At 50.4% G+C, this 13,878-nt stretch overlaps 3 protein-coding genes across 4 annotated transcripts; 1 reads left to right on the top strand and 2 right to left on the bottom strand.

Moving 5' to 3' along the window:
• Positions 1-326: 326 nt before the first annotated feature.
• L3040_006898 (uncharacterized protein) lies at positions 327-2,541 on the top strand (the record flags this gene model as incomplete). 2 transcript variants are annotated; one of them, XM_066156077.1, is made up of 7 exons in its annotated part: positions 327-612; positions 700-965; positions 1,025-1,435; positions 1,496-1,783; positions 1,832-2,146; positions 2,193-2,442; positions 2,525-2,541. In XM_066156077.1, 7 exons carry the CDS (start codon positions 327-329, stop codon positions 2,539-2,541), a joined length of 1,833 nt encoding a protein of 610 aa, XP_066010894.1. The 2 variants fall into 2 exon arrangements, with proteins under 2 accessions (XP_066010894.1, XP_066010895.1); XM_066156078.1 differs by having other exon boundaries at positions 1,019-1,435.
• Positions 2,542-4,510: 1,969 nt separating this feature from the next.
• Positions 4,511-7,166, bottom strand: L3040_006897 (uncharacterized protein; the record flags this gene model as incomplete). Its single annotated transcript, XM_007296803.2, has 3 exons — positions 4,511-5,465; positions 5,512-6,145; positions 6,209-7,166. 3 exons carry the CDS (start codon positions 7,164-7,166, stop codon positions 4,511-4,513), a joined length of 2,547 nt encoding a protein of 848 aa, XP_007296865.2.
• Positions 7,167-10,193: 3,027 nt separating this feature from the next.
• Positions 10,194-11,788, bottom strand: L3040_006896 (uncharacterized protein; the record flags this gene model as incomplete). The annotated part of the gene is made up of 3 exons (XM_066156076.1): positions 10,194-11,590; positions 11,669-11,721; positions 11,775-11,788. 3 exons carry the CDS (start codon positions 11,786-11,788, stop codon positions 10,194-10,196), a joined length of 1,464 nt encoding a protein of 487 aa, XP_066010893.1.
• Positions 11,789-13,878: the final 2,090 nt, after the last annotated feature.

The following is a 13,878-nucleotide window of genomic DNA, read 5'->3' as shown; positions in this document are numbered from 1 at the left end:
CACCTGCAGAGTCGTACGACCGCTTCTCGGACCAGCAAACTTCTCGACGCTTGAGACTGAAGTTCCTGCCTCCCGCGCGATTTAGCCGGCATCTGATCGCGACAAATCTGCATCTGCCAGCCCCGACCATCTTCAGCCGACGTCGAGATCGGAATTGCCCATTTCGCAGTACAACCTTTCAGTTAGCCCCGATCGCGGAGACGTGACCTCAACCAGGAAGCGGGTGGAGGTGGAACTCGAGCGTCAAGGCGCATGTTTGGATAGGCTGTTAGATTGGTGTATTGCGAGTTCTACATCGTGGATAGTCCAGCAACATGATAAGCAATATGTCTATGTCCCAAGCATACTCAGCGCACCCCGGCGGAATGCAACAACATCCAGGCATGGCGCAAGGCCATCCCATGGGCGTGCAACATAATCCGAACCAGCACGGACAACCAGGCCCTGGCATGCAGCAGATGCCAATGGGGGTCTCTGGCCCAGGACCACAAGTTAGTCAAGGAGGAGCCATGATGGGTGGCATGCCTCCTGGAGCTGGAGGACCAAACCAACACGCTCTACACCATCTCAATCCGAATTCCCAACAGGCGCAATTCATGCAGCAGCAAATGTGTAAGTAGTCTCGGCTTGCGGCGCTCGCGGTAGACCTCTCGTTCATTGGGGCATGGACGACCGAAGCTGACCACACCTCTAATATAGACAACCCGTCATTACAGCAACAACTGATGCGCCAGCAGCAGCAACAGCAGCAGCAGCAACATCGTCAAGCTATGCTTGCTCAACAATACAACGGCGTGGTACCGATGATGCCGAATGGGATGGGTGGCCAAATGTCCCAGGCACAGTATCAAGCGATGCGAGGGAACCCCATGGCTCGCCCGGTCAATCTGCCACAACATCTTCAGCAACAACAGCAACAGGTCGATAGCATGCAGCAGCAGCAACATGCTCAAGCTCAGCACCATGTGAGATGAATTTACCTAAGCTTTTGTCCCATCCTTTGAACTAACGAGCTCAGCATCAGCAGCAGCTCCTTTTGGCCCAGCAGTTGCAGATGGCCCAAGTCGCCCAGGCTGGAAACAATCCAGGCCAGCCCCCGATGAACCCCCAACAAGCACAAAATGCTCAAGCCCAGACTGCCATGATGCAGCAAGCCCACCAACAAGCCCAGGCTGCCGCCGCCGCCCAGCAAAACCAAGGTCAACCTCAGGCTCAGGCGCAGGCCCAAATCCAGCAGCCTCAGCCAAATCCTCAGCCACAAACCCAGCAGAACCAACAGGCTCCCCACCAACAGCATCAAGCGAGCATGCAGCAACAGCAGCAGCAAGCAGCAGCCGCAGCCATGTTACAACAGCAACAAAGGCAGGGAGAGAAGATGAAGAGTCAATGCATAATAAAATTGATTCAGTTTAGCGACCGTCTAAGCAACTTCGGGGTAAGATCTAAACCACTTTCAAACTACATGGCCGATGGAACTCAACGACTCGATGCGCAGGGATCAAAACAAAATGATGATTTGAATTACTGGTTGGACTTCGTCAATCAGTTCTTTTCTCCGAAAGGAGTGTTACGACATTCCGTCTGGCTCGTAGATGAAAACTCAAACAAACAATACGAAATCACGTTTCCGGCATTGGCGAGATATTTTCACACGCATTTTGAGAGTGGTATCAAGAACATGCAAATGGTCATGGAACGAGGCTTCGAGAGAGAACTGCACAACGGGCATTACATATCTTGCGAGAAGTCGAGCTTCGTGTACTGGTTCGACAACGGATCTCAGGTAAGTCCAGATCTAGAGGTGATGTCGAACGTGGCTAATATCTACAAGTTGGTCGCAAATGGCACCCTAAAAGCACACTTCGATGCAGATCAAAAGATTGAGCTACTTGAGTTTGTGACGAACAGTCATGAGGAGTACATTCCCAGAACCCAGATTCTTAACGCTGCTAGACCTTTGCACGAGTGGCAGAAAGAATGGCACAAAGTCAACTCTCCACCTGATGGCAAGCAGTCACCTGAAATGAACAAGAAGAAGCAAAAGGCGATGAAATCACCCCCTCAACCTCCCCCTGAGATTGATCTGCCTCTTTCCAAGGTCAAGCCAAGTATGGGAATCACCCCTGCAGTATTCCGATATCTTGAGGTAAGTCTACTCCCTACGCTCGTCTGATCTTACCTAACCTGTGAAGCTTGCTGAAGTTTTGGGCATGATGAATCCATTGTTCAACTACTCTCACCAACATCCAACGATGGAGCCATACGGCGCTCTCGATCAATACGTGTCCACTGTCGCGACGAACGGAGCCAATGGGCAGCAACCGAACTCCACCGGGCCCCGAACGCCGGGAATGGGTAACTTCGTCGGCAACTCGCCTGCCCCGTCTCATCTGGGCATTGATGGCTCCCCGCGGCCACATGAAAGTCCAGCTCAGGCTCCCGGTATGCAACTCCAGCAAAGCCAGCACGGTACTAGTTCCAGCGTGCCTAGCGCAAACACCAGTCCTAACACCAACAAACGTAGAAGGCCGAGTACCGTGAAGCCGGAAGAAGACCAGCAGCAGCAAGTCAACAGCGTGTCGAAGACGGCCGTTAAACCGAGTCCGAGGATTGGTGGGAAGAGACAAAAAGGGAATCCGGCTTGAGAACGGCCCTCGCGATCTTGACCCCACATTGTTCATCTCAATCCGGACAATCGACTCGCATCACATAAAACATTCCCAGGTTCATATGGCGCGCTACCCTAGGTACATTCGAATTCTGCTTCTCCATAAGTATTGTCTTGTTGCATATTTATTAGTACTGGGAGGCCACCAAGTGGGCGTTAATCATGTACCATACTGCCTGTTGTTTATTACCTGGTGTTCAGGTCTTTTTGAGGAACAATATGTCCTGGAAGGATATCTGCTTTTCGGTGCTATACCCCCCGTGCGATATTGGGGCTGGAACGGGTATGGGGGAGTTGTGGAGTTTCGAGGGATGGCTGGTTGGCTGCTGGAGTGACGGTGGTAAGGGATGAATGGAAGGGAAGAAGACGGTGTCATGAGTGTGCGAGCACTTGAATGGATCGGAGAAAAAAATAAGTATTTTCTGAAAAAACAGCTGTGGATATGAGTTTATCAGGGAGCTATTATTCACTTGAGGAATTGAAGATGGAAAGATAGACACCAGGCAGTGCATAACACCCCGGCAGTGCATAACATCCCCCCCCTCTCCTGCCTTTCGCATTCTTACCTATTATATCATAACCTTCTATCATAAATGGAATGAATCTTGAGACACATATCGGACTTCAGCTATGAATGCCGACGCTCCGTTTTTTTGCTCCTTCTTCCGCAAATTATACTGATTGACAAACGAGTCAAGCCACAGAAGATCTATCCACTTGATTACTCCCTATCTTTACCTACCTATCTCTATCTGCCTCAAATGTGTTTGTATCTGTCTCCTTCAAGGCATCCGAGATATATTCTCGGGTACACATACTGCGTGCAGCGTATTGTTAATATTTATAGCCTTTACATGGCATCCAGCTAGCCAGCCAGTGATTCAGCTGTTCAGCCAGTCTTTCATCCGGCCAGTTATTCAGTACTTCAGCCGGTGATCCAGCCAGTGATTCAATCAGTCTGATTGATATAATTGGTTGGCCTTTGTATATATATCACATGATATGAGAACCACGTCGTCGTCGTCGTCGTCGTCGAGTCCATACACACGCAAGTTTCTTTCTCTCTTTCTTTCTTTCTTTCTTTCTTCCTCTCCCTCTTATTTTTTTGATAAATTAGTAATGACTAATTAACTTACTAGCCAGGCATGTAGACCGTCCATAATTCAGATGAGATGAGATGAGATGAGATGAGAAACTCTCGCTCTCTCTATAAGGTGGCGGCGGCAGGGTAAGTAAACAAGTACCCTAAGATATATGATCTGTGAATTCCTCGATCGCCATCTCGATGGTGTGTGGCTGTGTGTGGTACCGATTGATACCTAGGTGGAATGGTACACATACTGTAGTATAGTACACTATATTACTGCAATTGAGATGGAATCTTCGTATACACACTCACATATATATATATGTGTGTGTGTGTGTGTGCACTTTTCAACCCAGGAATCAAAATCACATTTAGTTGGCTTCACAAGCCTGGGCTCGATATAGGTAGGTATTGAACGTCTCGGAAATCCCTGCAATGTAAAGGAAGGAGAATCGTCTTGTGATATTAGGGTAGGGTTCTTGTTTGATGAAATCGGGAGGTTTGGCTTGAAAAGAAAGGCTCGCTATTTATCATCACATCATTACCCAGCAGCGCTTCTGCTTCCGTTTCTTTCTTTTCGTTTGGTATGCAAACAACACCCATACAATCATACAGTCATCCCTTCTCGTCCATGGTATCCCTTCGTTTCTTTGTGCCCAGCTCTAGAGCCGTCTTCTGTCCCATCCATAGGGCGTTCCGAACTCCCAACGTTCCAGATTTTGCCCGCCAATAACGACCCTTGAATACCATTCAAATCAAATCACGCTGATATCCTTGCCCACCATTCCCGGCACCTTCGCGCCTACCAATCCTCTCCGATTTCTCCCCATCCTGCCCCTTCCAAGCCAATTCAACTTAAGCCCCCGAGTCAACTCCTCCATTTTCCGCTGACTATCCTCATCACCCCCCCCTCCCACACCCACACTCATGAGCACGCTCATGCACTGGAGCATCCTGCCTACCGTCTCGGTCAACTGCTTACTGCTATCCTCCACCGTCTTATCTCTCTGTCCGCGATTAAGTGGATGCGAAGGGTGAGTAGAAGATGGCGTGAATGGTCTCGCTGGCGGGGGAGGCAAATTCGTTAATCCCAGCCCTGAAGTTTCAGAGCCGTAGGATACATTTGAGATGGCGCGACTGCGACTACCGCTGCCGTCACCGGAGGAGCCACCGCCTAGTAAAGTGGTAGTTTGAGAGCCGTAGGAGGCGTGGGCTGGGTCAAGTGATATAGCTGTAGACGGTCGCCTCCCGGAGGAATCAGGGGATGTGGAGAGGTTATCGGTAGTGGGGATAGAGAAGGAGATTGATTCGAGGGAGAGGCGGGAGAAGATTGTTTTAAGGGTATCAAAGCGGGGAAGGATAACGGTGTCGCGGTAGGCGGCTAAGACTATGCGGCGGACTTCCAGTCCTTGCGAGGCGGGTATGTTAGGAGAGGAGAGGGCACCCCAGAAGTCGCGCGCTTGTTCGGGGTTCATGAGTGGGCCTTGGCCGGAGAATTCGAGGTCCAAGGGGAGGAAGACCGCTTGCATGTAGGGAAGCACGGAGGTAAATGTGAACATCCACATTTCTACTAAATGCGAGATGAGGCGGTCGTCGGGCGTGCGCCGAAGTGTGAAGTCTAGGGAACCAAATCCTGTTGCGAGTAGATCTCGGAGATCTTCAACTATCATATTTGGGGCTCGCTTCTGTATGCAGCGCTGAAGATTGATACTAAAGCTGTAAGTATGAGCAATCTGAAAGGGGAAAAGAGACGTACGTTACAAGCCGGTTGAAATCCTCTACAGGTAACCTTAAATCCTCTCCCTCAAATATGATCAGTAGCTTGGCCTTTAGGTATGGCCAAGCATCGTCAGGGCCGAGATTTAACAATCCAGATTTGCTGCCTAAATCTGGGTCGAGGCCATAAACGCTTGACGGGTAGGCATGACTTCCAGCCATGGACCCAACAAGTGACGCTGCCCCGACGGATCCTAAACTCGAAGGTCCTGGCCACTCGTTGCTAATTTGGTAAGAAAGCTCACCTTCGCGTAATGCATCGGACTTCTCTTCCTTCTTCTTCTCTCTCAACGCCCTACCACCATGCCACAAGTCCAGCCCACTCATACTCTTCGCGAAACTGGTGGTTGTAGGTCCTGGACTCGGTGGAATATTGAAATTGTAAATGCTACTCGGGGCACTAGGATCAACTGGTCTCGAATTGCTGGCCGAGGAAGACAAATTCAAGCTATGGTCATCCTTACTGCTCAACTTGTGCTTCTGTCTGGATAAGAAATGGTGCTTGTGTTTCTCCTTATCTTTTTCTTTTTCCGGTGCTTGGGACTCGACCGCTCGTATCGTCGCTGTGGAAGAGTTGGCCATACTGTATATACTGGCAGCGCTCGACGAGGGATCTACCAAACTGTTGGTACTGAAATTCTTTCTCTGGAGAGACGCCAGGCTGGATGCCATCTTACTTGGGCTGGGCAAGGCACCGGCTTTGGCTTCCTTATCCTTACTTATTCCTATCTTCGCTGGCCTCGAAAATAGTTTTACCTTGGACTTCTCGGTCTTCAGAGGCTTCTCCTGCTGCGCACGATGCACCGCATATGGGTCATGGTCCGTAGTGGCTGGTAGACTGGGAGGAGCGCCGGGAGATTTGGGGAACACTAGGTTGGCAGCGGTCTGGGCAGCATTCCCATGGGATCCCCCGAGTAGACCGTTCTGGTATATCTGACCTCCAAAGCTCTGTTCCCTAGGTCCTGAAGCTTCTGTCAAGCTCAAGGTGGGCGGGCTGGTAGGTCCTGCTCTGGAAGGTCTGCGAGTTTGCGGTACATTCAATCCCTCTTGCATGGGAGTAGGGACGGTCTGGGACCTTTGCCTGTTATGTGCCTGCTGTTGCATAGCTGCCTGCGCAGCAATCTGAGACGCGCTGAGCACGTTGTTGTGATTTGCCATGTTCCCAATATTCGAATGGGCAGCTGTGGGGAGGTAAGGCTCGAAAGAGCCCTGGGTCTGGGAATGCTTCCTGCTGTGACCACGGTAGAAATCGGACGTCGCAGATTTCGATACAGCGCTCAAAGGCGACGCATTCCTAGAGGACTGAAGGCCCAGAGCAGTGTTGATGGTTGGGCGCGAAAAGTTCTGGAGACTGGTGGTACTCGATGTCGCAGGGGAGGAGGAGTAGAATGGGCGCTGAGAGAGACCTGCCGTCGACGCATGCTGCTGTGTTACTGAGCCATTCCGCGACTTGACGACGGGCACCAGCTTCTCGTCGTTGTCGTCGTCGTCTTCGCCGTCGCTCGACTCGACCCGTCGTAGAGCTGGCCGCGAAATTAGGGGCTGAGACATTGGTGAAAAACTGCCTGGAGCTCGTTGGTTTTGGTGTTGGTGCTGAGGTGGCCCTGTCCTGAGGGGCTGCGACGCCGACGACATAGTTGGGGGTTTGTGCAAAGTGCCAAACGCATACTGTAACAAAGCTGATGCCGAGTCTCACATACTTTGCTCCGTACTTTGTTGATGCTTAGAAGAACGCTTTGGTCATCGAGGGGTACGAGCGAGAGCGCGAAGGGCCGAGGGAGAGTTTCGGCGGGCGCGGTGACGAAATACTCCGTACGTACTCGGGACTGGTACTACCGGTAGTACCTGGCAGCAACGATTGACGATGTTGTCTATCCTGAATTCCAAAAAGTGAAGCTATTCACAGATTGATCGTTGTGGATGATCGTTTGTTGTTGCTGTGATTCGGGGCGACGGGGACATCAGAGTTGATGTTCCTCAATCCCGGATCCACTGTTATGTGTTGACCTCGTTTATTGAACTACAACCCTCTCCTCCTTCCAGATTATATACCGGTAGCCTTCGCAGCGTTGCGTACTCTATATTACTTATATCCTTTATCGTTTCTCAATATACTCTTCACATTGCAGCATGATTATGTTTCTGTTTCGTCGAACTACATGAAGGCTGGAGGAGGATGAGACGGCGAACCAACCCTCAGCTCCAACCCCAGAGTGCCCGAGGAGCATCATCATATAACAACTTCAGGTGGAAATGCCCTTCCAACGAACGCAATTCCCTACTGAGTTCCGTCTGCCACTTACTACGATCGCATAGATGTTAAGCGAACAAACACATAACATAGCTGAAGGATATATATGTATATAATATATATATACATTATATCGACAACCATCGATATCTTACACCAACCAGACTTTACTTGCGGTATTCCTACCCAGCAATTATGAATCCACATCAGCATTATATCATGTTTCTTGCACAGTGGCTCGCTCTATTCTGAGCGTAGGCCGACCATTGCAGCCCACTACCCGAATGGCGATGCAGTAAGTCCAGTCCTCTCCAACAGATCGATCATTTGCTCTCCGCTCCTAGTAGCCCGAAGAATTCGAAAAAGAGCTCTAAGGTGAGTACTAGCCATTGGTGGCCCATGAATCTTGGATGATACTCGACCTAGTTATGGGCGGGAGGACGGATTATCTCGTGGACGCTGTGCACTTTGATGCCGGCCCTAAGGGGACCAGTGTTGGTATGTATAGAGCAGAATGAAGAAGTTCTCAAGAGCTACCGCTTTCCGTGCGCGTTATGGATGGGCTGATGGAGGTGAACTCTCTCGACACCTGGGACATTCAGAAAGTAAGATACTGACTTACGAGTAGGTACTCCTCAACAGAACCCGCACCAGGACCAAGAGAATCTCCAAACTAATGTACCAGTTATTGTGGGCAATCCGACTGAGATCTCGCAATTCTAGGCCCGGCATATACCTCAGATAGCTCAGTACAATGCAGAGCCTCGGCCCACTACGAATCAGACTATGCCGAACTGTAACACTGCGATTAGAAGCTCACTGCCGCAGCGGATGGCCCAAAAGGATGCTCCGGCGGTGCAAAGTACAATAGTAGGAGGTCGCAATTCGAACCCGGGAGACGAAGATTCGAGAGCTTTTAAGTGATGGGGAACCCTAGAATCTTCCATTCTTATCGTTCCTAGCCTCTTAGAATCCTGGGAAATTTTCACACGATTCGCTCAAAACCTTCCGGGGGAAACTTCTGATTCCGGCGTGCTGTACAGGAAGTTCGATTAGAGGCTTTAGAACAAGCTCGAGAAGAGCGAGAGCGAAGTGACAATCACCCACTTCAATAACCAGAACTCACAGACCAGGCGCCAGCCAGCCAATCCGAATCGTGAGCTAGCTCCCAAGACTGCCTGCCTGCCGACACCCATGGCGCAGATTCCAACATCGTGGTGAGTATGACTACGGGATCAGGGTATTCCTCCCATGAGCGGTGGTATTTCTCCCCTTTCTCCAATGTCAAGGACTCTACGCGCTTCTTGTATCTCTCTCTCTCTCTCTCTCTCCAAGTCTCCCCCTTTACTAAGCCCGAGGATCCGACAGGAACGCGCGCGCGCGCGCGCGCGAGAGAGAGGGTGTAAGCGTCCCAGAAAAAAAAAAAAAAAAAAAAAAAAAAAAAAAAAAAACGCGAACTAAATCGGGCCTTAGTCGACGAGCCCAGCCCAGCCCAGCGCCAGCACCGGCGCAGCTCATCATCAAAAAAACAAGAAAAGCACACACAGTGGAAAAAGATACGACACCTCACCAAAAAAAAAAAAAAAAAAAAAAAAAAAAAAAAAAATTATAACTTTCCGAACTTGTAACATCCGTTCGATGACCTGGCTCGCGAATGCTCGCCTACTTACCTAATGACCAACCAACCAACCAAGCTCGCCCTCCCGCCTCTGTTCCCACGACGAGAGAAAGGAGAAAAAAAGAAAAGAAAAGTAAGGGGGACAAAAAGGGGGAAAAAGAAGGATGACGTACAGCCTAGCCCAAATTTCTCCTGGGGGAGTGATCATTTGGTGATGATGATGATGATGATGATGAGGAAGGAGTTTTCAAAACAAGGATTCGAGGACGGGGGGAGATGAGATGAGACGAGGTGAGATTGGATGGAGACTGAACGATAGAGGGAGGGAGGGAGGTAGGGAGGGGCGTAGATTCTTTTGAGGGAGAGGGAGAGAGAGAGAGAGAGAGAGAGAGAGAGAGAGAGAGAGAGAGAGAGAGGGATGGGGAGTAGGAATAGGAAGAGGAACAGGGAAACGAAAAGGAATAGGAGAGGAACAACGTGAAGAAAGAATATCAATTCATACAAGGTATCACGAAGCCATCCCTACAATACTATATTGACGTTGGCCTTCTGACCAATTGACCGACCAACCGACCTCAAATCCAGAACACCAGGCTCGCATAACACGATGACCGGATCAAAAGGTTCCAAACAAACGCCGAGCTCGTCGTCATGTATGCGCCATAATTCCTACTCTCCTCCCGTCCGCCCATCTTTATAGTACAGTCATCAATCCAACCCGTTACCCAGTACTGTTCATTTTTGCACGCCTAATCGCCGATCCATACCGAGTAGCGCCAGTGGAGTCAAAATCTCAAGCCCCTCGCTTGCCCAAATGCAGCATCTTCTGAAGGCTATTCCGGATACTGCCACCCTTCCCATCCTTGTCATCTTTGTCGTGGGTCCGGTTCTTCGCGTCCCGTTCTTCCTTGGGAGCGGAAGCGGCAGCCCTCTCCCTTTCATTGAGCCCCAAGATGCTCGCCACGCTCAACTTCCTAGCCTTCTTCCTCAAGGTGTCGGGCACGCTGGCTTCAGGTGGCCATTCCCCGTCACGCTTCCACCCCTGAACACAGCTCCTGGTGACATCCTTCAGGTTCATGGGACAGCTAGGCGAGAGAGCTTGGACGACCACCTTGTCGTAGATGGTGTTGTACGCCGAAGGGAGGATGGATGCTCGCATGGCATTTTCAGGAGGAAGAATGGGAGGCGCGATGGGGACCTCAACATCGTCTTCCCATAAAGTATCATCGTCTTCTAGATCGGCTGCATCAGAGTCAAGCCGATCCGCACTAGACAGAGAGCCTCTCGTGGGAGTCTTCTTGGCTGGAGGGAATGCAGACGACTGCCTTTTGACCTTCCTTGCACCAGTCCAGTTATCTCGCCGAGCAACAAAGCATCTCAACCCATCATTCCAGATCAACTCGTCCGCTAGACGCTTCTTCCGCCGACACTTTCGCTCTTCTCGAGCGTTGTTGGTCGTTTCTCCCACGGATTCTACACTGATTGGAGGTGTGGGACTATTCTTGCTTGTCGGTGTAGGCGTATCGTGGCTTGAGGCTGTATTTCTTGGAGCGGGCACCTTCAGGTCATCTTCGTCACTGGCATTGCTCAACCACTCGTCTCTTTCTTTCCATTCTCCTTGGGAGTGTTCAGAATGATCCTCGACGAAATTACTCTCCAGTAGATCAACCTCGTCTGCTACTTCGGCTTCTGGAGGTTCTGATGACTGCTCGGGCTCAGGCTGCTTCACAGGAGGCTCAACCGATCCTACGGGCGATGGTTCTGGCCGTGGCCACTCCCAGCTCCAATCATTCTTGACTTTTTCACCCAGGTATCTCTTGACCGCTTCCTTTTGCTTCGCGCGATCCTTGCCTGTAAGGTCTGCTTCGTAGTCGGTGAGGGCGCTCGTGGAGGCATAGTTACGCCTGCGATGTGCTTCTCTCGCCTCTAGTATGGCCTTGGCCCTGCTGTTTTTCACAGCTTCGTCGAAAGCCGCCTTCGCCCTGCCTCTCATAGCGTCGTCTCGTAATGGTTCGCTCTCGTCGGTGTTAGGTACAGGCATAACTGCACCCGTAGCCGATGAATCAGATGTAGGCTTTGGCGTTGATTGAGATGCGGGATTCGGGGTAGTCGCTGAGGTATTTGAGAGGGGGGGTTGCGATGAAAGGATATCAGGAGGACTCCCTAAAGTGATCTGGGAGGGTGGCGCGACTGTTTGTAAGTCAGTCCCCATCTGGAATTTAGAGCCACCACTTCCGGTATTCCCAGGCTTTAATTGGACGCTCATACCTGTATAATGATTCTTTGGGCTCACTCCATCCACCGGAAGCGTTGAAGTGCAGCTGGAAGCCGGGACAGCCGGCGGAGATGTAGATGCAGCTACACCGTTCTGTACGATGCTCTTAGCATCGTGGGAATGAGGATGACTTGGAGATGATCTGACAGCAGCGAAGGATGAGGGCGACGGCAAGGGCGACGGTAAAGGCGACGATGAAGGCGATAATGAAAATAACGGTGACGGTGACGGTGTCGGTGTCGGTATCGGTGTCGGCAGATTTTGGCTTTCACATAAAGGCGACAGGGGTTCTAGACCTTGATTCATGTTCGAAGTAGAGACTACCGGTAGTAGGCTTGCCTGGTCAGACCCGTCCCTATCCTGTGGAAAAAGGGCGACCGGGATTGGGCTACTTATGAGGTCGGCAGAGATATCTTCGGACATGGTCGCATCACCAGGACGAAGACGAAGACGAAGACGAGAACGAGGACGAGGACGAGGACGAGGACGCAATGGAGATGCAATACGGTATGTCTGTGAAAGATCATGAACGGGCGCCGACGTGGTAGAGAGACAAATGGACGAGCGGGGATTCCCTACAGTACGGGACACATTCAAAGATGATCGCCCGCCGCCGGATCTTGGCGATTGATTCGCTTGCTGCCGAATTGTGGGGAAGAGAAAGGAAGCAATGTGGAATTTTGCAGTAAAAGTAGCAGTAAAAGTAAATAAAAGCAATAAACCTCATTAGACTTCTTCTGTATGATAGCACTCAAGATGTACCTACGTAGTATATCTATTATCGATCTATATAGTTAGTTCAGTTCAGTTTGTATTCCTCAACTGAAGTCCGTAGGTCAGGCTAGCAGTCAATCGGCCCGACTTTTACCCGGCACCAAGTACAGTGAAAACCAACGTGACGTCACTCACTAGTGTACACTCGGACCTCTTTACTTCCCTTGGGCCTTCGACCTTCGCAGACTGACAAGTACTTGAAGTAGACTTCGGTTTCGACTTTGACTTCGGCTTTAACTCTGACAACCCAATTCAACTCAACTACCATGAGGGATACGGTTGAGACGAGAGACAGGTGATTGACATCAGGACATGAGCTGCTGCTCTGCTTCGCTGTCTGCGATAGACTTTCGCTCCTGCTCATGTATCTGCCGTTGCTCAAGTCCACGGATGGCGTGCGGAGTGGCGGAATGCCTTGGGAGTGAGTAACTCTCGAGCGGTGATCGGAGTTCGTGTCATCCTGGTGAGTGATTGCTTCTGCTTTTCTGCTTTCCTGCCTTTGCAAGTGTTCTCTGGCTATATCGCTGCTTGTTTGCCTTGGTAGCTTGAATTCTTTGGACTTCCTGTTGTTTTTTCTTTCTTTTTTTGTTTTTTTCTTTCTTTCTCTCCTCTTCCTGTTCTTTGGATTCAATGGAAAATCCCCACACCAGATCTTTCCTTGCTTAAAGGCTCTGGCATGGCCTGTGAAAATTTTTTATTATGGGATCGCACAAAGGTACCTCAGCCGCGCCAAGCCGTCTTTTGTAGATGCATTGGATGCTTTGAGCCCCAGCTACAATGTACCGGCTTGCCGCATGCCATTCTTCCCTTTTCTGCTGCGCCCCAGGGCGTCTTACTTCTGCTGTCTCGCAGCATCAGCTTCATCTGCCAAAAGTGAAAGAGATTTGTGCCTCCTTGTGGGATTCATGGTTGTACTTCCAGTCTCTCTTATTAAGAAGAGTGGTGAACAGGGCATTGACCATCAATATGCCCGAAAAGAGCCCGGCGATCGATCCTATTCTTAACGCCGCTTATTGAGCACCCACAGAGCCATCGTTTTCAACCCTGCCCTTGATATCACTGGCCGAAGCTTAGCCTTAGGTACCCTTATAGCGATTACATGTTACCCTATTTCCTATCGAGACTTGATACATCAATTCTTTCGTCGCGGCAGCGGCATGGAAAGGCTCAGCCCAAGCAGACATAAGTCTGAGTGTCTATCGCTTGAAGATCCTCGGAGCCAGATTCTCAGCCAGCGCATGTATAGGATGCAGCCCAAATTTCAGATGAACGCCCTGGGAACTGATTCAGTGTATATATGTGCGGGGCCTTTGATGATGGCAGCATGGCTTGTTGTTCAAATATAGAGGAGCATGATCTTCCTCTATGCGACCCAGCACGCAAACCGCGTCTTTGTGTAACTCTTCTTGAACGATTCTCTATAGCTAAG

Source organism: Drepanopeziza brunnea, assembly GCF_022702325.1.
Source record: "Drepanopeziza brunnea f. sp. 'multigermtubi' strain 214-2 chromosome Unknown ctg12, whole genome shotgun sequence".
In the NCBI taxonomy this organism is placed as follows: domain Eukaryota; kingdom Fungi; phylum Ascomycota; class Leotiomycetes; order Helotiales; family Drepanopezizaceae; genus Drepanopeziza; species Drepanopeziza brunnea.
This window is presented reverse-complemented; position numbering and strand designations above follow the sequence as displayed.